At 39.2% G+C, this 26,410-nt stretch overlaps 1 protein-coding gene across 4 annotated transcripts in view; it reads left to right on the plus strand.

Annotated features, from left to right (window-relative positions):
- The window catches only part of ldb2a (LIM domain binding 2a), a 112,988-nt gene that overhangs the window by 19,728 nt on the left and 66,850 nt on the right, over positions 1-26,410 (plus strand). For all 4 annotated transcript variants that reach the window (XM_073487316.1, XM_073487317.1, XM_073487314.1 and 1 more), the window contains exon 2: positions 7,733-7,835. In XM_073487316.1, coding sequence (XP_073343417.1) covers positions 7,733-7,835 — 103 coding nt within the window. The remainder of the gene's footprint in view (positions 1-7,732; positions 7,836-26,410) is intronic.

A 26,410-nucleotide genomic window follows, 5' to 3' on the forward strand; every position in this document is an offset into this window, starting at 1 on the left:
ATTGAAAAAAGGTTGGCTGCCAACTATTTTGGTATTAAATTTAATCGTTTTGGTCATTTTTAAGCAAAAATCTAAAATATTTCCATGTTTCAGCTTCTGAAAGAACAATTTCGCCTGAAAATGAAAATGAAATACTCAGCCCAGCTGGGAGGATTTCTGTAGTCCACAAAACATTTCTGGAGCATCGTCCTGAACAACTGAAGTAGATAGGGACTTGTTTTAAAACGTTAAAAAACAACCCAAAAAAAACAACAACATAAAATTGCTGCATACAGTTAATTCAATGTCTCTAGAAACCCTGAGATCCCAACTCGTGCGGTCGAGCTTGTGCACGCACATCAGTGAACAATGAATGATTTTTCGTGTTTGGGTGCATTTTTCCTTTAAATATATGGATGTGGTGCTTTACTTTGTCATCTGTGATGCTAAATGGAGTTTTGTGGACTTTGTTAGACAAATTATGATTTAAATTGTTCACAATTTTTGTCATATGACAAAATCAAAATATAAGATGGTCTCATATCATGATATGGCACTAATATACAGTACAAAGGGTTGTTTTATGCACAGTAGAGCTCCTCTTTGTGTTTTCTTTCGCCTCATTGTGTCATCTGCCTATCCATCCCGTATGGACGTCTCTATATGCGTGGACTTAACCCTCAGCTCTGTTGCTATTTACTGTGGATCCTCCCCATGCTGTCCCTCCAATCCTCTGGATTTCCTGTAAATCCCTGGGGCCTGGCCGGCGCTGGTGATTTGTGGTTGGCTAGTGGGCAATTGACACATTGATAAATCCCCTCCAGATGAGGTGCGATCCGTTTGAATCAATAGAGCCTTATCGGCTGACGGCCGTCACGGTTGCGACCATGTCGGTTCACCTCGGGTCCCTTGGAGTCGGCCTGATTTGTAGCATTTGACAACAAACATTGTCACGCCACGTGGTTCGTCAGAGAGTCCGTGGGCGTAAATGAAGGCAGGACGTTGTCTGTCAGCGAGCAGCTGCAGAGGGGACGTGAGACAGACAGAGACAGAGAGGGAGCTGATGTAAAGAGAGACATGCACATATTAAACAAAAAGAAAAGGCTGATGGGATATTGGAGGACACAGCAGTGAAGGCTTCTTTTTCAAATATGTGTCATCTACAAGTTTACAACCTGCCACCGCGGACAGAGTAAAAGAAAGCTCCTAACATTTCCTGCAGTAGTGGAGGGATTGAAATTGAAGACAGCATCCACAGCACCGGGAGCTGCAGCCAGAGGATTCATATGGCTTGTGTCCACCGGCGAGGCTTTAGCTATTCTCCGGCCTGTCTGGCTCAGATCCAGCTTCTCCTCTGTCTTTAGATCCGGGCCAAACCTGGCCGGTCCACAGCTCAGCCAGCCACGTTTTACAACTTGGCGAGATGCTGGCCAAAAGCTGCCCAAAAGCTCCAGTTTGGAGGATTAATGGTCACTGATTCTAAATAGACTGTTCCCACATATAATGGAAAGCTAAATGTTTAGAGAAACATTTAGCTTTATTAGCTAGCGCTACTAAATGCATATTTAATTTACAAAATAGGTGATTTGGCGAAGAGCAATGAAACTGCCAAGTGCCATTTATTTTATTTTGTGAATGCTGAGAATGAATGTTGTTCATGTGGCATGAAATGTGCTTGTTATTTTCAGATTTCTCTGTTGTCTGGGTGGTCGGCTTTTCAACAGAGACACAAACTAAACCATATCATCTATGGTTGGACCCTGCTGACACCGCTGTCAACTCTGCTCTTTGTGAAATACATGCTCTTTTTGGGTGGTTGTAGGCCCGAGCCAAATATCACTAGACTGCCAAAATGAACTCCATTGAGTTAGAACAGAAAATATTATGTTTTGTTTTCGGGAAATACATGAAACAGGAGAGCACAGAGGGAGAAAAATGGAAAATGACAGTAAAAGTGAGTCTTATCAAGACCCCACATCGCACAGCAGTGGTCACTGTGAGTGAAACAGTTTAAATCAGAACGAGGGGGAGGTTAACTAACCCTCTTCTGTTAAACTGAAGAGGGATTTGAAGGAAGACAGTACTCTGTAAAACACAGAAGTGGGAGCTTAAGTAAAACGCTTTTCATTAAAACAGTAAGAGGAGGCTTAATGAATACCAGAGTCTATAAAACAGAGAGATGGGAGCCCTCAGGATGACAGCACTCCAGAAATTTATCTCCGACACTAAATCCAGGCAGTTTATGTCAAAATGGGGATCACACGTTTTCATGAAATCCTCTAACCTGTTTTAGTAGCAGGAGAAGTTACACAGAGTCGATCAGGTGGAGCTCTGTTGGAAACAGAAAAGAAATGTGAATGATGGACTTCAAGGATGAAACTTGTAATATTCTGTACTTTTCTTATCGTCAGCTGCTGTTATCAAGCTGCTGGAATTTTCTAACTTTGATACAAAACCTAAAAATATTGATATTTGAAACCATTTTTGATACCACAGGGACAAACTGACACAACAATAAGGGAATACATTTTTTAGATTTTTATTGAAGGAGAAAAGAAGAAGGCTCGAGGTTGAACTTTTCTTTGGCTTGTAGCTGAAAGGAGCAGAATGAATGTAGTAAACATTGAATATCACACTTTTTTAAAAGAGAAGGTGCTTAAAAATACGGAGGGAAGAGAGAGTGAGAAAGCAGAGCCGGTACCTGAACTGATACTGCAGACAAATGAGAACTGAAACAGTTTCAAATATTTAGAATCGATATGTTAAAAAAAATGTGATATTTTTAATGACACTCTTCGTAACAAATCCCATGAAATCCGAAAAAAACAATAAATGTATCCTTTTATTGTATTAATAGATATATTTTATTATCTTGTGCTTTAGATAGTGGGGGAGGATGTACCAACTACCTCACTATAAAAACACGAGCAGAAGAAGAAGTCCTGCATTAAAAAAAAAGAGCAACAAAATACACTTCAAGCATTAAAGTGAAGTACTTTAATCTCTAACAACATATTTTAGAATTTGCTTTGTGTGTAAAATCTGAATCTGCAAATTCACACAATGTCTCATCCAAAACAATATCTGATGGGTAGACAACACAATCAATCGCTTATCAACACTTAAAAATATGAATCTGCAAAGTAGCTATTAACTAAATGTATCAGATGTTTTGGAGTGAACATATAAAGTAGCAGCAAGTGGAAATACTCCATTAAAGTACCTCAGAACTGTACTGAAGAACAGGACTTGAGGAAATTACACTTAATATTGATTTTCAGTCTCTTTAATTTCGATTTAATTGATCGACCCCTGAAACAAACCTTCTTCATGATAAGTACTTTTACTTCTGGTACTTTAAATGTGTAATGATGCCAGTACTTTTGTACTTTTGTACTTCTGTACTTTTTTTAATAACTTTAGTGAAAGTAGTTTGAATGCTGGACTGCTATTTTACTTAAGTAAATACTCTGAATGCCTCGTCCACCACTGACGGAGCGACAGAACCAGAACAGCAGCGGTGGTCGATCATCATTAACCAGGGATGCTGTAGCATAAATCAGCCACACTCGTGCACTGGGTGACGTCGCTTCATTATGATGAACATGGCCACTGTAGGTTATTATGAGTCAATCACATTCACCGTCCTGCTGCTGTAACTGTAACCACCCCAAATATATATTAATCCATAGTTAAATGATTTAAAGAGTTTTTCTGTAGATTTAAAGATGAACGTCTTCAGTTGGAACAAACAGACTCAGAGGGATTGTTTGTTTTGGCCTCCTGATAGGATTTGTTGATAATCTGAAAAATATAGGACATTTCCGGCCTTATCCTTTAATGCTGAATACAGATGCTATTTGTCACAGGAGTGATTTTGATCTCTGTGTTACGTTCCTCTTATTTTGTGTCATTAAAACTGGTTCAAGGAGCAGAGTATTAACGGCACAGAGCAGGATCATCCCGAGGTGCACAGTGAGACCACAGAGCTGCTGTGTGTGTGTGTGTGTGTGTGTGTGTGTGTGTGTGTGTGTGTGTGTCATGTTCATCCTTCACTTGACTGTCAATCCCAGGAGCTCCCGCCCCCTCATGGTGCTGGATTATGGGTTGAACTCAATCTGAATGCAGAGTAGCAGCAGTCTGTCTCTGCGTGTCTGTCTGTTTGTCCTGGTGTCACTCTTCTCTGTCCATCTATCTGAAATAGATGCACATGAAACAGACACCACACACATGCTGTCTGTCCCCACCTGCTGATTCTCACAGTATGACACAGTCAGTCAAACACACACTCAGACAGACACACACAGACACACACGACAGCTCATGCAGTTGGTTCCCAGTGGACAGCTGGTCAGTGGTACAGGCGCACACACAGAGAATACCTCGGCATCCATCCACACATCCATTTGTTTCCAGTGAGGGTGGGTGGTGATGTGTTTTTTATGTTTTCTGTCATTTAAGCAGAAACACTGAATGAACCATCGTCTCTGGTTTTCATGCCACACACTTATACTCAGTAACATGATGCTGAAATAACTAGTCGCTGTAATCTTGTTGAAGGGTAAAGGATGGTCAAATGTGTCAAACATTAAAAGGCTGTAACTGCTGAACCACTGCGGTAGATTTAACAAAACTTAAATTGTTTCTGTTTTATTTAATCAATCATTATTAAATCTGAAAGGCCAAAAATCTGCTGCCTCCAGCTGCTAACATGTGACGACTGGCTGCTTCTCTCAGCTTCACATCAGTGTAAATGCACAGTAACACAGGAAACAAGCAGTTTGTTGAGATTTGATAGACCAAATGATTCAACATTTAATCAAACAGACAGAATAATCGATTATGAAAATTATCATCAGTGAAAGCCTGTCTTAGATCAGCAGGGCTCAAAAATATAAATTGCCTGAAGTTTTGGGGCACGTGGGATGCCATGTTGTTGTGCCCAGTGGTGCAAGTTTTAAAACTGAATTAAACGTGTTGTTTTTTCTCGAGCTGATGATGGAAGGAGCCGGCACACTTCCCTCTCTGTTGACAGCTGCACATGTGCAGTACGGACTCAGCACTTGAAATAGAGACATTTATGAGCTGAAGCACAAGTGAACATTTATTTAAATTAAGATTAAACATGACAATTAATTTGAGTCTTTGTTGATAATCAATAACTGCTAATAAATAAAAACAAATTAATAGGGGGCGAGTAGAAATTGCCCTCGGCCAAGTAGATATGTGGGAATGTATCTTATTCCAGTTTCCAGTTGGGCTTCAGCTAATGATAATTTCATCATCAATTAATCTGACAATTATTTTCACAATTAATTAATTAATTAATTAATTGGCCTTTAAAATGTAAAAAAAACAAATGTGATAAATGCTCATCACACTTTCCCAGAGCCCAAAGTGACGTCTTCCAAGTGTCTTTTTATTCCAACCAGCAGTGTAAAAACCCAAAGACTCTTCATTTCTGCTGATAAATGACAATTTTTGGATCAACTAATCGATTAACCAACTAATTAGTGCAGCTCTAGTTTTCAGTGTCATCTTTGAGGGATGATGCTTATTTGAGTTAAATGCATTTGTTTCAGCTACAGTTTGTATTCTGGAGCATAACATCTGATTCTTCTTGGTAGAAGTTTGGAATAAAAGTATTCGATTTACGATGAAAGTTGAAACATCTATTTGAAACGTGTTATAAACAATTAACCTGCAGCTGATCTCTTTTTCACGATGGATGAATCTTTGTCTTCATAATTGTTAGAAGTCCACTGTTGTCAGTCCTGGTTCAGTCTGTAGTCCACAGTTCAGCTGATTGGTCTGCCTCTGACTCATGATCACCTATTGATCGACCAGCTGGATGAGGGTCCAGGTTCAGGTCTCCTCAACACGTCCTTTCCTCTTCAAATCCGACTCGTGGTGTTTGAGACTCGTTGACCTGCGGGGCACTCCGGTCGCTGCTTATCGGGCTTGACACTGCTCGATGGTGACAACGCTAATTGTCAACATCTGGGAAGAGCTAGTCATCGCTCAGCCCTGCACCGAATGAAACGTAGTGATCTGTCATAACGTGTCAGAGGACATTAGCATCAGTCAAACATCAGTGGGTGGAGGGGGGGCTGTTAGAGGAGTAATTTCAGGGCAAATAGATTAACATGAATGTGTTTTCTCTCAGTCGACGTCCCTGCTGTGAGAAGACGACTGCAGCTTCTGTGTCTTATTACCAGAGCTAACACTCTACAACTAGTTCACTGTCATTAACATTTCTACTTTAATAGTTAATCCAACAACTAGTATTACTACGGTTACTTACTGTAGCTGCTACTAAAACTGTTAGTAACTTACAGCTAATACTGATGTATAATTACTTTACTATTACTGTTTGTTGGCACCACAGCTTCTACTTCTAGACTTTTACCTCTACATTAACTACAACTAGTATCACTAGTGTTAATGTTAGTACTTTGACTGTAGCTGCTACTAAACTATTAGTAGCCTACTGCTAGTGTTGCAGCTATTAGTGCTACAGCCACTGCTGCTGCTATAACTATAAAGCTATTATCTCTTCTACTATAGCTGCTACTAGTAGCCACTGCTAATATTACAAATCCTACAACGTCTACGGTTACTAGAACCACATGTACACATGATTATACTAAAGCTACAGCCACCACTAATAATGCTGTTACTTATACTGCAACTAGTACAACTGTTGGTATCACCGGTACACTATAACTGCTACTAAAACTACTATTTCTGTTATTAACTATTATAACTGCTTCTACTGATGATACTGTTACTAATAGGCAACTACGACTGTTGCACTTGTTTATTAATACATGAAAGAAAATCACTATAAAATCCACCATCACGACTGCTGCTACTCCAGATAATTATAATAATTTTAATGATACAAGGTACAAGCTAAAGTTCTCCAAAAAGTAGAAGAAGCAGTGAATTATAAAGCTGGTGGAGCTCAGATTGTAATTCAGTCTAGTTATCCTCAGGCGGGGCTCTCCCAGAGTCCAGGCTTAAGAAAAGTAAAGTGTGTTTCCAGGCTCTGGTCCTACATCGACCTGCACAGAGAGGCTTATCTCAGCAGCAACATCAACTTTAAGATCACTATTTTAAACTTATGTTAAAGACTCATTTAATATGCTTTCTTTGTCTTTATCTAACAATTAGCATTTTGTTCTTTTCCTCCCATTATGCGATCTCTTTTCATAAAAAGACATCACATAATGTCATAATTTGTTTCACACATAAAAATGTGTTTTGCTGTTCAGACTTGATCGTTGAAGCCTTTTTATAAATTCAAATGTAAAAACAGTGATTTAAATACAGCTCATAAAATTCACTTTAATGAAAAGGAACAACAACAAGCCAATCTACAATAAAGGGAATACTTGCCCTGCACTGCTGACTTCATATATATATATAAAAACGGTTCTTTTGTATCTTGTCTCATAGAAAAGCCTGCATGACCACAATATCTTTGTCTTATCAGAATGAATCAATATTGCATTTATGTAAAAAAGAAAATGCAATAGCACAAGAGCAGCCAGGATAAAGGAAATTCACTGGGATATTAAATAATAGAAGAAAATGAAGAGTTTCATACTCATAAAACCACGGTTGTTTGAGAGGGGTACCTGAAGCGATGTGCTTTTACACACTGTAGACTGCATACTACAGGTAATTCTCAAGATAAACATGGGATCCAGGTTCGTCTAAGTATTGTCTTCTTTTTGTCTTTTTACAGGAAAGTGACAGTTTGTGGTGGGACGCCTTCGCTACAGAGTTTTTTGAGGAGGACGCCACTCTCACGCTCTCCTTCTGCCTCGAAGATGGACCAAAGAGATACAGTAAGTCCTGTTATATTAAGAAAAGAGACCAATAATGCAATAAGCTGCTGTTTTAATTGTAAATAATTTAATTGTTTTTAAAGAAAACTCCCGTAGTTCTGTTCAGTTATTCTTTCAGGTGAGTTTCAATAAGATGCATCAGTAGAATATCTTTTCTGTTGTAGTTTTATGTAAAAGTGAGGCTCTTCCACAAACCTCTCATACAGTCTGGAGTGCAGAGCCTCTTTATGTCTCCACACTGACAGCAGCCCGGCCGGCGGTCGGGTTGTCCACACGTTCAGAGATCACAGATTTCTAATAAGATAAATTGATGAAGTTTTGACATTTTATATCCAAAAGGTCAAAGGTCAAGCTCATTGTGACCTCATAAAGTTCTGCAAAAAATGTTCTTGCCATTTTTCAACGCCGTCGCTCTGGAACAGGAACTTGACCGATGTGCGGAGGCATACAAATAATTCTAGTTCTGTTGTATATTGTGTTATGTGGTAAAGTTTTTATAACTTCTGGCGTCCAATTTTCCAAAGTGTTTAACCCCCAACCTGCAGGTGACATATCCATTACAGTCAGTACCGTGCTGCTGGTGTCCCAACTACTGTAATGTTACAGTGGTGAGAGATTCTGGATGTTCAGAAACCTCAATCTGTTTCATTCGATCCATTTAGACTGACTTCATGATGAAATGTTGTATCTCCACTTTGCTTCGACGTGCTTTGTCTGCTTCCAGTTAAGTTATTGCTTTCCTACATTTCCCAAAATGCATTTTAACACCTCAAAGAAAAAATGTGTTAACCTGAAAAGAAAAAAGAAGATTTGTCCCACTGAGTCAAACAGTTCTTCATTGTACTCGACTGAATCTCTGTCAGTAAGAAAATTGTTATCTCACCATCTCCTTCAACAATAGTTTTCTCTCTGCATGTGATTGCTGAACATTGGTGCACCACGGCATGTAACTACTGGTAACCTCTCTCTGAAAATTTCATCACAGGCCTCTTTTGTGGCCTCTGCTTTTTAAATAAAAATTTAAATGTAAACCACAGTCTTGAAAATAGGCAAATTATTGGGTCGAGACACTTCTCAAAACATCAGCTTTTGTACGAGATCAGAATGGCGGTGCTTTTGTGCTGCTATCGTGGCACTTCTTACCAAGAAGACCGCAGAACCAACTGATACCAAATCTGTATCGTAAATATTTTATCTCCAATAGAGTTGAGAAGTTGAAGGAGTCATGTGAGGCTTCCAGGACTCTAAATATAAAAGTTCTTTGTATTTTCTGCATAGGTACTGTGAGGTGACGGGCAGTGGGAACAATTCAAGGCTTGGATGGACTTGAATTTTAGAAAAATCTGAAAAACACATGCGTTGGTGTGGTGTGTAAATATATATATATATATGTATAGCGAGCGTGCGCTACAGATCTCATTTCATATAAACATAATAAAACATTAACAGTTTACATCAGTTCACTTTTGAATTCTGGGTCATTTCGGATGATTTGTGTCAAAAAGGGTGTTTTCTTCTCCACTGCAACAGCGAAGGATTTGCTGTAGCTCCAGCGTGGCTCTCCTCTCCATAGCATCAGTGACTGAGGCTCATTGATACTGTAGCATTTAGAGCGAGTACCACTCAAAGAATAAAACATGATTTCTTTGAAACAGCATTTAATAATTGAAACTGAAGACCATACCACAAACCTATGGTATCCTTAGATTATCCAGGACACTTCCTTGTTTCTTGAAGAACATTGAGAGTATCGTTAAAAGAAAACGTTCAAATGGGAATTAACAGTAGGGGGGCGGGACCAGTCGCAACTGTAAACTGTGAGAGATGTTGGGTGCAGTCGGCTATTCACTGACTTGATATAACACAGCTTTAAAATAATAGTTCAGAATTTGGGGACAAACACTCTTTTGCTCAGAGTTGGATGAGAAGATAAATACCACTCTCATGTTTGTGAGTTATGTATAAAGCCAGAGACAGGAGGCAATTAGTGGAGCGTAGACTGAAAGCAAGGGTGGACAGCTAGCCTGGCTTAGTACACACTTCAAAAATCCCCCTTTGAATATCAGTTAAGCGCACTAATTAACACTGTACCTTGTTTGTGTGATCGAAAAAAACAAAACAAACAGAAATGTAAAAAAACCCTCAACATTACAACTTATGAACCAGTGGTGACAATGCACAGAAGTAATGGGCAGTTAATATTGGAAACCACGTAACTCCAGATGAACACAAAATGGTTAATGGCTTAGTTTCAGAGGTGTTGGTAGGAATAAGACCTGCTGTGATAGTCGATGTTACGGGTGCTACCACCTGCCTTCACCGTTGTTTTGCTTTTTTTTGGTTTTTATAGTAATAAAACCCATTTAGTTTATTTTTGCACATCAGTTCATCAAATTAAAACAACTGAATGTAAAAATATGAAGTGTATCTGGATGCAACACGTCTAAGGAACTCAAAGTCAGTGCTTGACAGATATTGAACGTCATCGATGAATATCTTTTCTTGTCAAATGTCCAGAGCAGCATAAACGTTAAAACCAGAGCTGTGACAGGTTTATTAACGGGAGTATTTTCTAGCTGTAGAGAGACTCAAGCAGCTGTTTCACCGTTCTCCAACTTTTTCTCATTTTTTCAGTCAGTGTTTACTGTCAACAACATCTGTGCAAAGTCTCCACTGACTGCCTGGCAACCTCGCTGCGACGCCAAGATTCAATGAAGTAACTGTTAAAAAGTTACAGCAAGTAACTAAGCTAACTGACTCCTGGCTCTGCTCCAAACTCCACGCATAGACGTGAGCGGTATCGTTCATTTACTCTAAATCTTGGAAATAAACGTTTTTAACAAAATGTTAAACTATTGCATTAAGTTAAAAAGGAAAAAAGGATGCAAAGGATGTGTTGATGAAGGTTCTCAGTCATCATATCGTAGGCGACTGAAAGACGTCCAGTTCCTCTTAGGATGCAAGGGATTCATCTGAGGAAATGTTGTCCACACTTGATTCTGTGTACTAAGAAGTGAAGTTAGAGAGACAAAGACTGCAGCTACAGTTTGTGGTGTTCAGCAGCAAATGACAGAGCAGAGAGGCTGTTATTGAGTTTGTGAAAATGTCCCCTTCATCTCATCTGCATAGGTTCATGTTTTGATATCTGAAACATATTGAATATCACACAGACATAGATAAGGATGGGTGCTCTGAAATGAGCAGATGCGTGTAGCGTCTGCTGTGTTTGTGTGTGTGTGTGTGTGTGTGTGTGTGTGTGTGTGTGTGTGTGTGTGTGTGTGTGTGTGATTCAGCTCAGTCATGGAGGAGGAGAGAGAGAGAGAGAGAGAGAGAGAGAGAGAGAGAGAGAGAGAGAGAAGAGAGAGGGAGTGGAGGATTGTTGTGAGCCTGGTCCTGGTTTGCTTTTCAAATGTAAAAATAAAAATCCCCAGCGGTGAAGAGACGGTAACCCTGTTCCCTCGGGAACGGGAGGCTTAACACCATGGTGATGATGACTCACCGTCAGTCGCAAGCGTTCCTCGATTCACATTCAGGTGCGCTAAGTTACACACATGCAGAAACAAACACACACACATCATCCAGCAAAAATCCAGCACCCTCATGTACGCAGCTATAGATTTGACTCAGAAGAGAAACTACGAATGACACCTCCTGAAAGTGCTGATGCGTCTCCAGGCTTCACATTGGCAGCATTATATATAGAGAACAACAGCACAGTGTGTCTAACAGCAAGTTATTGTCACACATGTTCCAGGTCGCTGTCTTGTCCAGAGCTCAGTGTTGTTGTTAATTTTAGCTGCAGCTCCTGAGCAACGTATAATGATTCAGCAGGTAGGAGGACGTCAGTGTCTTGCTCAAGGTTATGTAAATGTATTTTGGGGAGAATAACGTATTGTTAACTTTCAGTGAATGATGAGAACATAGACACAAAATCCTCCAGAGTCCACTTTAGATTTCAGGCTCTTGTGTTGGAAGCTTTGAAGCCGACCATCTGGCTTCATTTCAAAAGTGAGAAAACGAGGAAAAGTACTCCAAACTGTTTTTATTACACATGTGCATGACTTTATTTTTGTTTTTTGATATATACTGTATTTTAAGTTATGTCGACACACTATGCTATTTCTGTTGGAGCTATCGCCGCTCTTATCCAAAAGAAAATGTATAAAAACAACTATCAGTGAGTATTTTTAGTATTCAGCTGTCCCAGAGTCCTCGCCGAGGTCTTCATATTGTTTTACTTGTTGTTGTTGTTTGCTGAGTCTAAAACCCAAAGAAGAAAATGAGTTTACTCTCATACAAGATGAGCAAAACCAGCAAATATTCACAAAGCAGAAAGTGAATCTAGTGAATATTTTGCATTTTTGCTCCAAATAATTACTGAAATTATTCATTAATTATCACTTCCATTTTATTTTGGGGTGATTTTGGTGGATCTGCTAATTGTTTCAGTTAATTAATATTACAAACTGAAGATTTGTGAATGAAATCCTTAATTTTGAAAACTGCATATCAGCAAAACTATTTAACCTTATTTATCTTGTAATTCTAAGTGCTTCTTTCAGTGTTTGGTTTTGTTTTTTATGATATTTTTATTTAGATATTTGTTGCTGTTGTATAACTCCATACAGCATGACCAGATGTTTATTTCACTGTCTACTCATATCTAAAGTAAAGTACCACAACATAGAAAACTGGAACTTGTAAGTACATGTTAATGTAATTCAATGCAGCAAAGTCTAATGTGCACTAAATGTGATTTAAAATTATGCATAATAAGCAACAAGGTTTTTTTTGTACTTTGGCAATATAGAGAATAATGTATGTAAATGTAAATACTAATTTGTGGCTCAGCGTGTATCATAGAGTGTTGGACACGTGCAGTATTTTAATAAAAGTGACTATGTTGATTTTAACAACTTTATCTACCTTTTCTCCTCTAAGCGCTCTTCTTTACCTTTTCTCTCACACAGAATCGTTCTGGTGGCACTGGAGCTTCTGTCCTGTCTGTTATCAGGCGGCTTTGGACTCCTGCCTTCTTTGTCTTTTTGATATTACTGTTGGCAGTCTAGAAATTTAAGCTCACTCTGCAGTTGCGCTCATTGTTAGTCACTCCGTACAAGAGCACCAGCTAACTGCCGAACATATAAAATGTAAATGTGACCGCCAGTGGCCTTACTCTGAAATAATCTTTGCTTGCAGCCTTGTGAAAAGCGCAGATATATGTAGTTAACGTCAGGCGGGTCAGAGCAGCACTGACCAGTGGAGATGTGAGGGTGTGGGAGGTGGAGAGTGGTTACCAGTGGTTAAAAGGGCCAGACGTACATGTTGGAAGAGTTGCAACAAAACAAAAGGTCGTAACATTTTTCAGTAAGTATTTTTAGACAGTTACACTAAGTAGGACTCGTGTTTTAGAAGAAGTTTTCAGTATGCAGCAGTATAGATTCTGGATTTGACTCCTGAGGCTAACGTGGTGCAGTGTGAAATGATTTGTGCTTATATATTGTAAATATATTTGCTCTATAGTATCACAGCATTTCTAAACTCAAAGAGAATATTTGTATATTTGCAGATCAAACATGCGAGGCACATTAAAAGGGCTCGTCGTTATATTTGAGCTAAAATGTGAATTAAATATTCCTTTTTAAACAATCACAATGTATTTATTATTCCACTGAGATTTTTTCTGCATAACATAAAGAGCTATAAGTGCGAGAACGCAGATCCTTGTTGGAATTGAATTATGTTTTTTGAGTCATGCAGTAGCTTATACGATAATTACAAGGAAACAATCATTTCACTCCAGTCTGAGGTGCTCTAATTTCATAACGTTCAGCAGAGGAAAAATTAGAAAAGCCAATTTACCTAATCTGTTTTTTTTTATTGCATGGACATGTGTTGAGATGTTTTGTAGCTCGTCTCCAGCTGGTGTTCATCGTGGCTTCTCAGAGAAAAACAGATCATATTGGAAACTCCTGTCTGTTAATTGTTGGAGGAGGAATACTGATGCACATGTTCCTCCATGAGCACTCTGTTTTTCTGTCGTCCAGCTCTTTTTTCTGAAATCAGTTCTGACAACCTAACCAGGACTGATTAATTAGTCGATAGACATAAAAATTAATTATCAACTTTGTCAATTTTCATACTCGATTAATCATTTAAGTCATTTATCAAGCAAAAACGCTGCTTCTTAAAATATAAGGACGTGCTGCTTTTCTGTATATACATTTCATTTTTGGGGTTTCGGTCTTCTTGCACGATAAAACAAGTTATTTTTAAGACACCACCTTAAGCTCAGGGGATAATAATAACACATTTTTTACTATTTCCTGACAGAACAACACAACCAAGCACAAAATAACATAACAATAGTTAGTTAAACAGATGTTTATTGAATGTGCCACTTCATATAATAATTAGAGATTCAGTAATGTGAGATTCAAACCAGCCTGTTTCTCCAACCCCGTCGTAAACAGTATAGTAAGAACTGGATGCAGCTACAGGTCGAGCCAGCTTACTTCTAGTTTAGCCTCCAGAAGATCAGTGAATGAACTGGGAACTTACGAATTGTTTAACTCAGTAATGTCAATCATGTACTGATCCCGCCTCCTCTGATAGGAGAATGTTGTTGCTTTTGTCTGGTTGAAAACATTGTAAACTTAAAATATTTGGATTTTGGATTGTTGGTTGGACAGAACAAGAATTTTGACGGCCATTTTTCAACAATTAATCATAAGACATATCGACAAACTAATCAATAATGACAGTAAGTGTTAGTTTCAGCCTCAGGCTAAAGCGGTAATAAAGGGAGAAAGTGCTCGGATATTTCAGGGCACTTAAATGATTTTGCCTGCTGCTATACATCAGACAGACGCCAGAACAATGCTTCCTTGTGACTCATTGATTGTGTTTTTCTCCGAAGGGTTAGTCGGCCCTTCTTTTCAAGTGTGAGGGTTTACTGTTTTTTAGTTTATTTCATTATGAACTCACTACTGTTGGTTTGAATAACATTTGAAACACATTTGAAGGAAACTGATTGGAGGTTTTCAGTGCTTTCTGACATTTTACTGAAAGTTTTCTCAATTAATCAGATTAACTGATGATCAAAATGATCATTAGTTGCTACCTTCATCTCAGAAGCAGAGTATTTCTCATTGGCTGCAGTGGTTAGCATAGTCCCAGATTCATGCAGTCATTCTTCTACCAGCCAGCTCGAGACTGAGATAGAAAACCTTCAGATGACAGAGGGCAGAGATTTGACAGTCTTAAGAGGCAGAGCATGTGGCTGCTGTCTGAATAATTTCCCACCCTGTGTCACTAATGAAAAGCAAACTTCGCCGGATCGTCTGTTGCGTCTAATTGTAATCTACATGTATCAGTAACAATAACCATGTCAGAAGACGACATAAGCAGCTTATCCAGACAGATTGCATTATTTCTTGCCTCGCCTTGTTCTTGTAAAGATCTGAAGAGCACTAAATGTGAGCAGCGAGAATTTGTCGTCTCCAATATGTCACAATACTTTATAGCGTCTTTGGAAATAAAACTTATTAAGGTCTTGTATTGCTATGACGGTATATTGCTTTGATAATGGTTAATATTTTTAATGTGTGCTTCATCGCATTTCATCTTCGGAGGGAGAGCGTTTGGTGCATATTTGTGTTCCCGTATGTGTGTGAAACAGTTCATCATGGGCGCAGGCCAATTATTGTTTTCTACACCAAATATTCAGGAACCCTGTCTAATTATACCCCCAATTGCCATGGCCTTAGAATTCGCCCCAGTACCTTGTCTGGCTCTGCAATCTTTGAGGCATCTGATGAAAGCTGCACTCCATGATGCAATCAAAGAGCAAGGCTCATTTTAGAAGTAGTTCAAACAAGAGAGGGAAAACTCTGCATGTTTAGTGGGCTGATTCAGGGCAAACTGCAAAAGTGATTCACAACACATTTACAATTCATGTAGTTATTCTTGCATTGCAGCACGCAATAATTGCAGCAATAAAATGACCACAGCTAATAATCTTTAAGCAAGCATGAGGACATAATGAGGAGGAAGAAAACACGAGGAAACAGCTTTAATACGAGTGAAGGGATGAAACAAACTGCCTCCGCCATGAAGTCAGCTTAACAAGGAGCTCAGTCGGTGCTATGAATTAAAACTGGGAAGTTTTTAATCGGTCAACACATTATGTTTATATCTTTTAGTTTTAGCAAGTCATAGTTTAGTCTGACTGCATCTAAAAATATCCTTCTCCTACATCAGAGAAAACATAACTTCTTTAGCAGATTTTTCACATATGACATTTTGAACCATCGGTTTATTTTATGCTTCAGTTTTGTGTTTAGCAAAAGATGTAATGTGCTGTTTGACATCAGGGTCCTACTCTGCAGTAATGACCAGCTCCCTGTACATAGTCCCATTTATTAAACTTCTAGTGTAAGGCATTAATCATTTTACACAGCATGTTGGTTTCAATGGTTTTATTCAAGACAAGGCGAACATAAGACTTGCCATATATTTGGTAGCATGAGCGAGTACACCATCCTCTGCATCTGTACCTGTTCAGCCAACTAAAATATCTGTACAGGTATCTGTACTCTGAAAGAGTCATACTGCTGACCAACCTGAATTTAGATCAGTTTAACCCTCCTGTTGTCTTCGGGTCAAAAATGACCCTAAACTGTGTTTAACAGCAGAGAAAACCTCTTTAATGTTGATTTTTCAACTTGAAATTTTATGACTTTTCCTAAAGTGACTCCAACATTAGAACAAAGGAAATATTGCCTTTATTCATATTTCCATGGAAGCTGTAAACCCGCTTGGGTACAAAGATTGTCTTTGGGTCATTTTTGACCCGGCAGTTAAAATCACAGTCACAGAGTCAGTAACAGACTACAACACACACACACACACACACACACACACACACACACACACACACACACACACACACACTCACACACACACACTCACACACACACACACACACAGCTGATTGATCTCAGACAGAAGGAAAGCGTTCTCGTGCAGGTGTGCCATCACCTTTCCACGACCCCGTACACAACCTTCAAAGATCAAAGTTCAAACAGTTTGAGACACAAACATCAAAGCATTGTTTACTAACACTTGTACACGTGCTGCAGATGACAGAGCCCTCAGTTCTCTGTGCTGAAGCCACGAGTGCACGTTTCACCGCTGAACAGGCCGCACAGCTGATTCTCTCACATCTCCAGCAAGGAGCAGCAGATTTGGAAGATGAGGAGGTATCTGAAGAAGAAGATGGGGAGGAATACAACCCAGAGCATGGTGCATCATCTTCAGATGAAGAAAGATAACATGGTCCTCATCACCATATGACAACCAGGGCAGGATGGCAGCACAACATGTCAAAGGTGACTCCAGGTCCCACAAGATATACTGTTGAGGACATCGCTTCAACATTTCACCTGTTCATCACACCAGCTATCGAAAAAATCATCCTGGAGATGACAAATTTGGAGGGCTTTAAAAAATATGGAGACAGCTGGAAAAGCATGGATGAGATAGACCTGCATGCCTGCAGAGGGTTGCTAATCTTAGCAGGAGTTTACAGGTCACGAGGTGAGGCCGCATCTAGTCTCTGGGATGCAGAGAGTGGAAGGGCAATTTTTCGTGGCACAATGCCGCTGAAAGTCTTTCACACTTGCTCAGGAATGATTCGGTTTGATAACCGTGAGTCAAGACCTGCAAGATGTGTGACAGACAAACTAGCTGCCATAAGATCGGTCTGGGACAAGTGGGTGAAGCGGCTGCTTGTCCTCCTGTAGTGGTCGTGGTTGCCCTCTCAGATTGCCTTGTTGGTTTATGTTGTTCACCTTTGACTATTATTGGAAGTGCCTTCAGTAAATTGCATTCAAAACTACTTTCTGCACATTTGTGATACTTTCTTGGGCTATACAAGTACAATCTCTTGATAAATAAATATTGTTTACCAGCTTTTCAGTACCTTAAAAATAATAATAATAATAAAAATCTACTTTAGTAAAGAAAACATATATGACACCTGTGTTGAAATAGAATAGAGTGGTGTCCACTGAATGAATGGAGTCTGTCTGCACTGTAAAAAGAGAAAACTCTGATATTTACACAGTTTCTGATGAATGACAGGTTGTTTCTTCATGCAAAATAGATTTGGCATTTAAAATGAAATCAAATTGCTTTATTTTAGATCTTTAGTGAGGGTGGGTCATTTTTGACCCGGAGGACAAGGAACATATACACAATGTGAAGAAAACCGAAGACTAAAATATTTAAGGAGTTGTTATATGTATTATTTATTTGAACACTATATACAGAAAAGTTTTTTATAAACAGTTTCCCAATGAGGATTTTTCTTCATCATGACCACAAGTATTGACACATTTTGCTTCGATCGCACTCATAAAAAGCACATTGTACTCTCAGCTGAGCACTCGCTCTACAGTGATATTTAGCATCCATCTATACTGAAGCAGACCTGGGAAAATCTAAACAAACCTGGTTGTAGTTTAGCCTCCAGTAGAAAATGTCATCTTCACCCTCAGTTAGCTGCGTGTTATAATATATAAGTCTCAAAGAGATGTTGAAGCTGCATTAATCGTTTTCTGGCTAACAAACGCTCTGTTTTCATGTCTTTGCCTTATATGGTTGTTTTGGCTCGTGTGACGTACACACCCAGAAGACAGAGAGCAACATTATCATAAGTCTGGAGCCATGTTTCTGGACACTTGAGGAATGTAAGGCTAATATTTTTAGCTCTGTTTTGGTCTCCTCCACCTTTAGCTGCTGAACGCTCTACTATGTTTACCAGCTAGATGCTAAATGTGTGTGTCAGCTGTTTGGTGCTGGACAGATCCAGTGCACTAAGTTTATCAGAGATAATAAGTAATGTCCAGTAATGTTTTGTCCACTGGCCACATGGCTAATGAATGTTGAAATGTGACAGGCTACTAAAGAGATTTAATTGTTTCTTACGGCTGGTGAGTGAAGTAGCTCTACGAGCCCTGCTCTGTGCCCTGGAAACAGTACTGACTGACACACAGTAAATGTGCTGTGAAATGAAAACAATGGTGCACAGAGTTGCATTAAAATTTGATTTGGTTTCATCAAAACAACCTTTTTCACATCACATGTGGTCGTTTGACTTCATATTATTTTGAAAAAAGAAATATGAATGCAGCTTTAATAAATTTGATGACAGTTGTCATATCAGAGCCCTCATTGACCTGAACATCATGAACGTGTCGTCAACACAGAAAATTCATGTGATGAAGTTTCCTTCCATCTGCAGCTCGTTCCTACAGGCATCATAATGTTATTAATATCCAGTGTATCGTTTTTATACGACTTCATAATGTTTTTCATAATGTCCAGTCTGAGTCGAGACCTTTACATCTCTGAATAATGTGACCAGCCCAGTGTTAAACATGTTATTCCTCGGCCTTACGCGTAATCTAAATGATGTTTACAGTCAGAGTTATACAGTATCTGTGTGAAAGGAGCTGAATGGAGGCTGAGATGGAAGGATAAGACTGGTGCTGTGATCTGACTCCTTTTCTGCTGAATAAAAGATTGAAAGCGGAGGGTTTGGGGATGGGCTTGTCGGAGGGGGGTTGTATTATTGAATTGGGTGGTGGAATGAAGAAAAGGAGAGGTGGAGTCCCAAATGAAGGTATGGGAGTGGTGCAGTCTGTTTGTGTGTGTCTAAGCCTCTGTATCTGTATCTTATTGTGAGTGTGTTTTGTGTGTTCGAGCGATGGCGAACGCTTGCGTGTGCATGAATGTGTGTTGGTTTGCGAGTTAAAGGGGGATCGCGGTGCTTCTGTGGAGGGGGTTGTTTTGAAAGGAGGAGGAGAGAGGGAGGAGGGGGGTGCGAAGCTGCTTTACAGAGAGATGGATAGGATGGATTGAAGGTGTAGAGCTGTGATTGGCAGGCGGGATGATGCGGCCCTGGCTCAGCTGCAGCGCTGAGATGTAGGCTGCTGCTGATTGACAGTCGAGCCGAGCCTGGGAACCACAGCGCTGGATCGGCCACAAAGAGAGACAGAGGGAGAGAGAGGAGCAAGAGAAATTATAGATTTAAACCAAAATATGTAGCCTGAACAATTTGCTGTGTGTTCTGTCCCTGGATAGTTCGATACTGCCATCTGTTGTAAACTAAGCTTGTGGTACTTTCATGATATGTCTGACGGCTGACAATGTGCTAATCAAGCTTCTACGTGTTGAACTGTGTTGGGCAAAGAGAGAAAAAATAGAATTGCAGAGAAAGAGGACTGAGTGACAGATAACTCTTCAGAGAAACAAACAGTGAGTCATAAGAAAAACAGTGCGAGGGAGTAGAAATCTATTTAATGTATATGATCAGGCAAAATAATGTAAATGTTCGTCAGTATCTGAGTCTAATACAGAGGAGGGCTGTTGTATCCTTCACAATACATTTAGCCTGAGACTGAAACTCTTTTCATTATTAATGAATTCATTTGAACTGGAAAAAACTGTGAAAAATGTCCATCACAGAGCAAAGGTGGCGACTTCAAACTGAGAAGATATTCAATTAACTGTACAAAGGTAATAAAGTGAGGATCTGCTGAATCCTCAGCGTCTGCAGCAGCTGGAAGCACTTTTACATTTACGTTGATGAACGATGTCTGAGATTAACCAATTTTCCAAATAGTTGTTAATTATTTTCTGTCGTTCAAAAAAATTCATCAGTCAACAAACTTCTACAGCACTAACCAGTACTTTCATTATCAATTAACCTGCCAATTATTTTTCATAGTTACTCGTTTACTCTATTAAATGTCAAATAAATTGTGTAAAGGCACGTCTCAATTAACCAACCAACCAGCTGATTCAGCAACAACACTTCAAAACCAAATACTCTTCATCTGCTATCGTTAGAGACAAAGAACAGCAGTAAATCCTTGTAGTTAAGAAGCTGTAGCCGGCCAATGTCCAACAGTTTAGCTTTAAAAAAAACAGAAACAAACTATTTATTGTCAAAATAGTTGCCAATTAATTTTCTTCCAAGCAACTCGACCATTAATCGACTTGTTGTTGCTCTACGCGATGTTCTTTGTTAGACTGATGTCATTTAATTCTCAACGTGTGAAGGAAAATATTGAACCTGTTTTTGAGGAGAAGTTCTTAAATGGGTGAAAGTGATAGAAGTGTTATTAGATGAGGCCACGCGAGGTGTTTGACTTCATCCTGGTGTTTATGAATCTGCTTTTGAATCAGTGAATTACTTTTTCCTGGTGCTCGGTGATCTAACTTTTGTGGCTCTAACCCTGTGTTATGCAACTTTGTGCTCTGGCCTTGGATGCAGGCGGTTTCTGAATGAAAGTCGAGCTGTAAATACCAGCTTTGTGAAGCCCACAGCACACAGGTTTTGATGAGGCTGTGTGACGGTCTGAGATGTCTGTTTCATTCAGTGGTAGCACAAAAAAATCTTTGTCTGTCTCTATCAGTAAGTTTGGACCAGAGGTCTGCACAGTCCACGCAGTCTGACCATTACCGCCTGCTCCCGCAGATCCACCATCCCTCTTCTGTCTGAACACCCGCCTGCAACAATGCTTTCTTCTGAAATCCTGTCTGCCCTGCCTGCAGGGAAAATAAGACACTTGTAGCCCTTATAGATTTTTCTAAATCTAAAGAAATGTTATTGCAGTTACTCAGCTATTTAATCATTCAACTTTAGAAGATGTGAAGTGAGAATAAGCCTTAATAAATGCCAACAAAATCAGCTTCACTTTGAGACATTAAGAGACCAAAGTCATTTAAAAAATTTTTATGATAGTTTCTCATTGAAATCAATGCAGACAAGATGCTGGAAGATCTGATGTCATAGCAGGAACAGTGTTACTGTTATCATTTATAGATCTGATTCGAATTAGAGTTGACAAACGTATGTCATGGTTTTGATGTTTGAGATAATGTACAGGGTAACCAGGTAGAGATAAATCTGGAAAGAGAGGCGAACTAAACTGAAACTTAACTTTATTTCGTACTCTTACCCGAGGAACATCAGTAATGGTAAGTTTGATGATGACAGTGATGATGATGACTTTGTGTCATGCATACAGATATGCCTGGAACAAATCATACTGCAAAAAGTCAAAGAACATTAAGAATACTTACATAACTTTCAAAGTTCATAGTAGTCCAAAAAGCATACGTGTAACCAGGAAGAGAAATAAAATTAAAGTTGAATAAACTTGTCAATGTTGCATTTTTTCCAGGCTGTTGAGACAAAGTTAGCCAATTTAAAGATGTGAAAGCTAACTAGCCATTCTGACTTTGACTACATGCATATTTCAAACCAATCGCCTCTGTTGTTCTCCTGTTTACCTAAATGACTGAATAGGCTGGTTACCAGGCACTCCGACTAAACATACATCATCGTTCACCAAACAACATCAGAACGTACCAGCGACAGACGTACCAGAGCTGTGATGTACGCTCACAGTTTGGTTAAGTTTAGAAAACACTGGTTTGGGTCAAGATAACTACATTACTTATGTAACTTCAGTTACAGATGTACTAACGTGACGTGACGTAACTTAGCTTCGTTAGTAAGTAAAAGTAACTCACTGTTGACTTGGTTTTGTATTGGACATAAACAGCAGTCTCCTTGTCTCACAGACCACCTCCCTATTCTCATTTTCTCTTTTTACTTCTTCTACTTACGTCCTCCTTTGCTGCCTGAATAATTACTACGGCCACTAGAGGTCGCTGCCTGACAAGAAATGTAAATATGGGTCATAAGAAGCTGCTTTCACAGTTTTTCTGGTAAGGACGGGTTGGTATTCCTGTGTGCTCATTCTCTGATGCTGACCGCCTGCTCCACATGCATAATGGTAAAAATATCCTGCACCCACAGTGTTTGTGTTGAGTCCAGCCAGCCCCACTGCAGCTCAACTGTTCCACTTAACTAAGACAGTTTATGTCAGTTTGTTAGCTGTTCTTCAGACCTGTGACCTGCCAACATTTAGTGTTTTAAAACATTTATTAAGGGAGTCAAGTTCAAAATCTCTCTGCAGGTTGTGTTTTTGTTGTTTAGTACACGTTCCAACTGCATCTGCCTGATGTCAGTTAGGACACGGAGTTTGTCCAGTTTTAGTCGCTGCCAGAACAAAAACAGAGTGTTACTATTTTTCACCCAGGGATAAGCCTGTTATTGTTGTGTGTGTGTGTGTGTGTGTGTGTGTGTGTGTTGTTTATGCTGCCAGTCAGATCAGATGCCACAAGTCAGAGTTAGATGAACGTGGTGGTGGCTACTTCATATTATCACAAAAAATAAATGTTGATTTCATAATAGAAGCTAGATTCCTACGGTTGTTAAAATGATTAATCGATCTCCTGCCGTGTCGTGGCAATTTCTGAGCGAGGTCGATTTAAAGCCACCAACAATTATCAGAAGCAGTCGCTCGATCCACATGACAGGAGGCTGTAGCACCTTGTCTGTATGCAGCTGACAACCCGCTATCAGGTCCTATTAATGTATTGGCAAAACAAAAGGAAAGAGACATGTTCCTGTTGTATGATTTTCCCTTCGGGTTTATGTTTTCTGTTTTCCTTTGTTACTTCTTGTAACATTTAGGAAAACTATTAGAATATATAGTTAAACATGCTGCACCGTGGAGTCTTATAGAAATTCATTCATATGTTTCAAGTGCATTCATCATCAATAATTGAATGTATTTTGTGGTTTAATTTGTTACAGTATATTAAACATTTTATGATTATGAATATTTTAAATGAGTCACTTCTCTCTAATGCATGCAGAGTTTATGAAAACCCACTGCAGATACAGCTCTGACTCCCTGAGCTAAGTGGACGGCAATTTTTGAATATTACACCATGATATGTTGTAACTTTTTGAAGCTCAAATTCTGGGTTTAACTGAATAACCAATGCAATTAAAATAGTTAGAATCACATTAAAAATAAGCTCTCTGTAACACTCCTATAACCTTATTATTCTCCTCTCTTAATCAACCTTTTGCAGTCATGCCAATCAATAATAGAGGCTCGATTTGATGTGAATCCAGTTTCGATTTCTGTTTATTCTCCTGACGATTTTTAATGCAGTATGTGTGAATCTGTGGGTGTAAGTGCAGTGTGCATTTTATCTGAGAGTCTGATGAAAATATACACAGCTGCAGACGCGAGCAGTGGTTTTGTTGGACTGTTTGACCAGAGAAGAAAGAGATAGGCCTTTTAAAGACATAATGGGGTTCTTCTGAGGCTGCCGGGAATCGTAGCCTTTTCGTTCTAAAACAATATCCAATATCTGAAATAATTGACGCCTACTCCTGCACAAAAAGCCTGCTGGCATGAAAGTAAAGCACATTAGGAGGTACCTGCAATTCATTTATAACAAAACAAAACAGAAGACTCACTACTTAAAAATATTATTACTATTTTCTCGTGTGCCATTACTTCACTTGCACCAAGTCAGTTTTGTTTCTTGAGTGCTTTCAACAAACTGCAAACAAAAAAGCTCATGAAGGACGAGTGAAACATTAAAAGAACAGACTTCACGGTTTTTAAGCATTAGCGGAGTTTTAATTGCATTTATGTGGAAAAAGAAAAATACTCTGATTTTGGTGTGTTTTCCAGTCTACGTTTATGTGAAAGGGTTTTGAACCCGACCTAGTTTCTATAGCAATAACATCCGAGAGGTCCTTTCCTTATTGGGATTATGGGCATGACAGTGAGGCAGTGAGCTATGACGTTTAGCCGCTGGCAGGAGGGCCCATAATTTACCATAAAAAATGTCCTATTAAGTGTTCTGGACTTTTTTTTTGTAACAACACATGACTAATGGCTCAAAACTTTTCTTTACAACGAGTGCAGAGTTAAGAATTTGGAACAAATTAGGTCCTCGCTTACAAAATGAGTCTGTATGGCAAGTGGAAAAAATAACCTTGAAATACAAATAGGAATGCTTTTTACAATCATTATCAGACCTGCGCTGAAACTGGATGTCTAAAGGAAGTCTTTGATTGTATCTACGAACATATAATTTGGCTGTCTGATTATAGTGGTGTGATTATGGTGCACTTAATAATAAATAGGATATTAGAGATAAAGTGCTATGTGGATTAAGCAAATACTTGTATCTTGATGACTACATGTTAAAATGTCTGCTTTATGTCCTTTGTTTCCTGCGTTGAGTATATATTTTTAGGAGAGTAATTGTGTGGAGATGTAGGATTTGTACATTTTCCTATAGGAGGGATTGTTCCCTGTGTGATAGGAGAGGTAGTACGGTGCCTATAGGAGGTTTTTACCTGTGTCTGTTGGTTTGTTGGTTTGTCAGCAGAAAAACGGCTGAACGGATTTTCACAAAACTTGGATGAAGGATGGTTCTGGGCCCAGAATAGACCACATTGACTTTTGGTGCAGATCTGGAAAAAAGGACTGATCCAGGATTTTTTTTTCTTACTTTCTTTTTAACATTGCAAAATAAGGCATTCTTTGATATTTTTATTAATTTCTCAGGGAATTCTGACTAAATCTTGATGAAAAAATTCTGGTGTGGTCTGTGAGACAGTACAACTTGATGTGGATCCTATTGTGGTTTAGCATGAGTGATGATATTGACCTACACAACACCTCCTACTACATGGTATAATCTGTATCAGGGTGTGTGATGCAGTCACAGAGTCTGTATACAGACTGTGTGGACAGTGGTCAGTATGGTTGGTTTCCAGGTGGCCAGGATCAGGGTGGGAACCATTGTGTGTAGCTAACAGGAAGGGGGAACGGCTATCGGAGGGCACCAGCTGTCCGTGAGGATGGGCAGGTCCCCTGGCTTCCTGTTTCTCAACACTGTGTGCCCCGGAGCAAAAAAAACAGCTTCCTCTTCCAGTTTGAGAAACAATAGATGTCGCACACAGCCCTCCTCTGCCTCCGTCCTCTTCTCCCTCCATTCCTCCATCCTCATCTTTTCTCCATCTTTTTCTACGCACATATTTTCCTCCTGCTCTTTTCTTTTCTTTTCTTTTCTTTTCTTTTCTTTTCTTTTCTTTTCTTTTCTCTTCTTTTCTTCTCTTTTCTTTTCTTCTCTTCTCGCTCTCTCCTCATCTTATTTTTTCCTCCTAGTTTATCTCACAAGCCTTTCAGGCCACTCATCATTTTCTGCTTCCACAGTTTCCTCCTTCATCTCCTCCATACTGTCTTGTTTCTGTTCTCTCCCCCAACCTCTTTCTTTCCGTCCTCATTTTCCTCCATCTTTTAGCTTGTCTGTTTTACCTGCTGATGGTTGTATATGTACAGTATGTATGTGTGTATCTAAGCATACATGTGTGTTTCTGCATGGCACTTGTATGGCAGTCTGTAGTGAGCGAGATTTTTAATTGACAGAAAAATTTGCAATATGATGAAAACAGAACTTACTGATTATCTTTTTTTAGCACTTCAGAAAAAGGTTTGACACATATTGTGTGAACATGTTGGAGAGGAAGGAACCAGTAACTAGATTTTTATTTGTTAAAAAAACATTGCAGCATCTTCAGAATGTGTGTTCATGAGACTACCTGGATTCTGTTT

Source organism: Pagrus major, chromosome 18, assembly GCF_040436345.1.
Source record: "Pagrus major chromosome 18, Pma_NU_1.0".
NCBI classification, from domain to species: domain Eukaryota; kingdom Metazoa; phylum Chordata; class Actinopteri; order Spariformes; family Sparidae; genus Pagrus; species Pagrus major.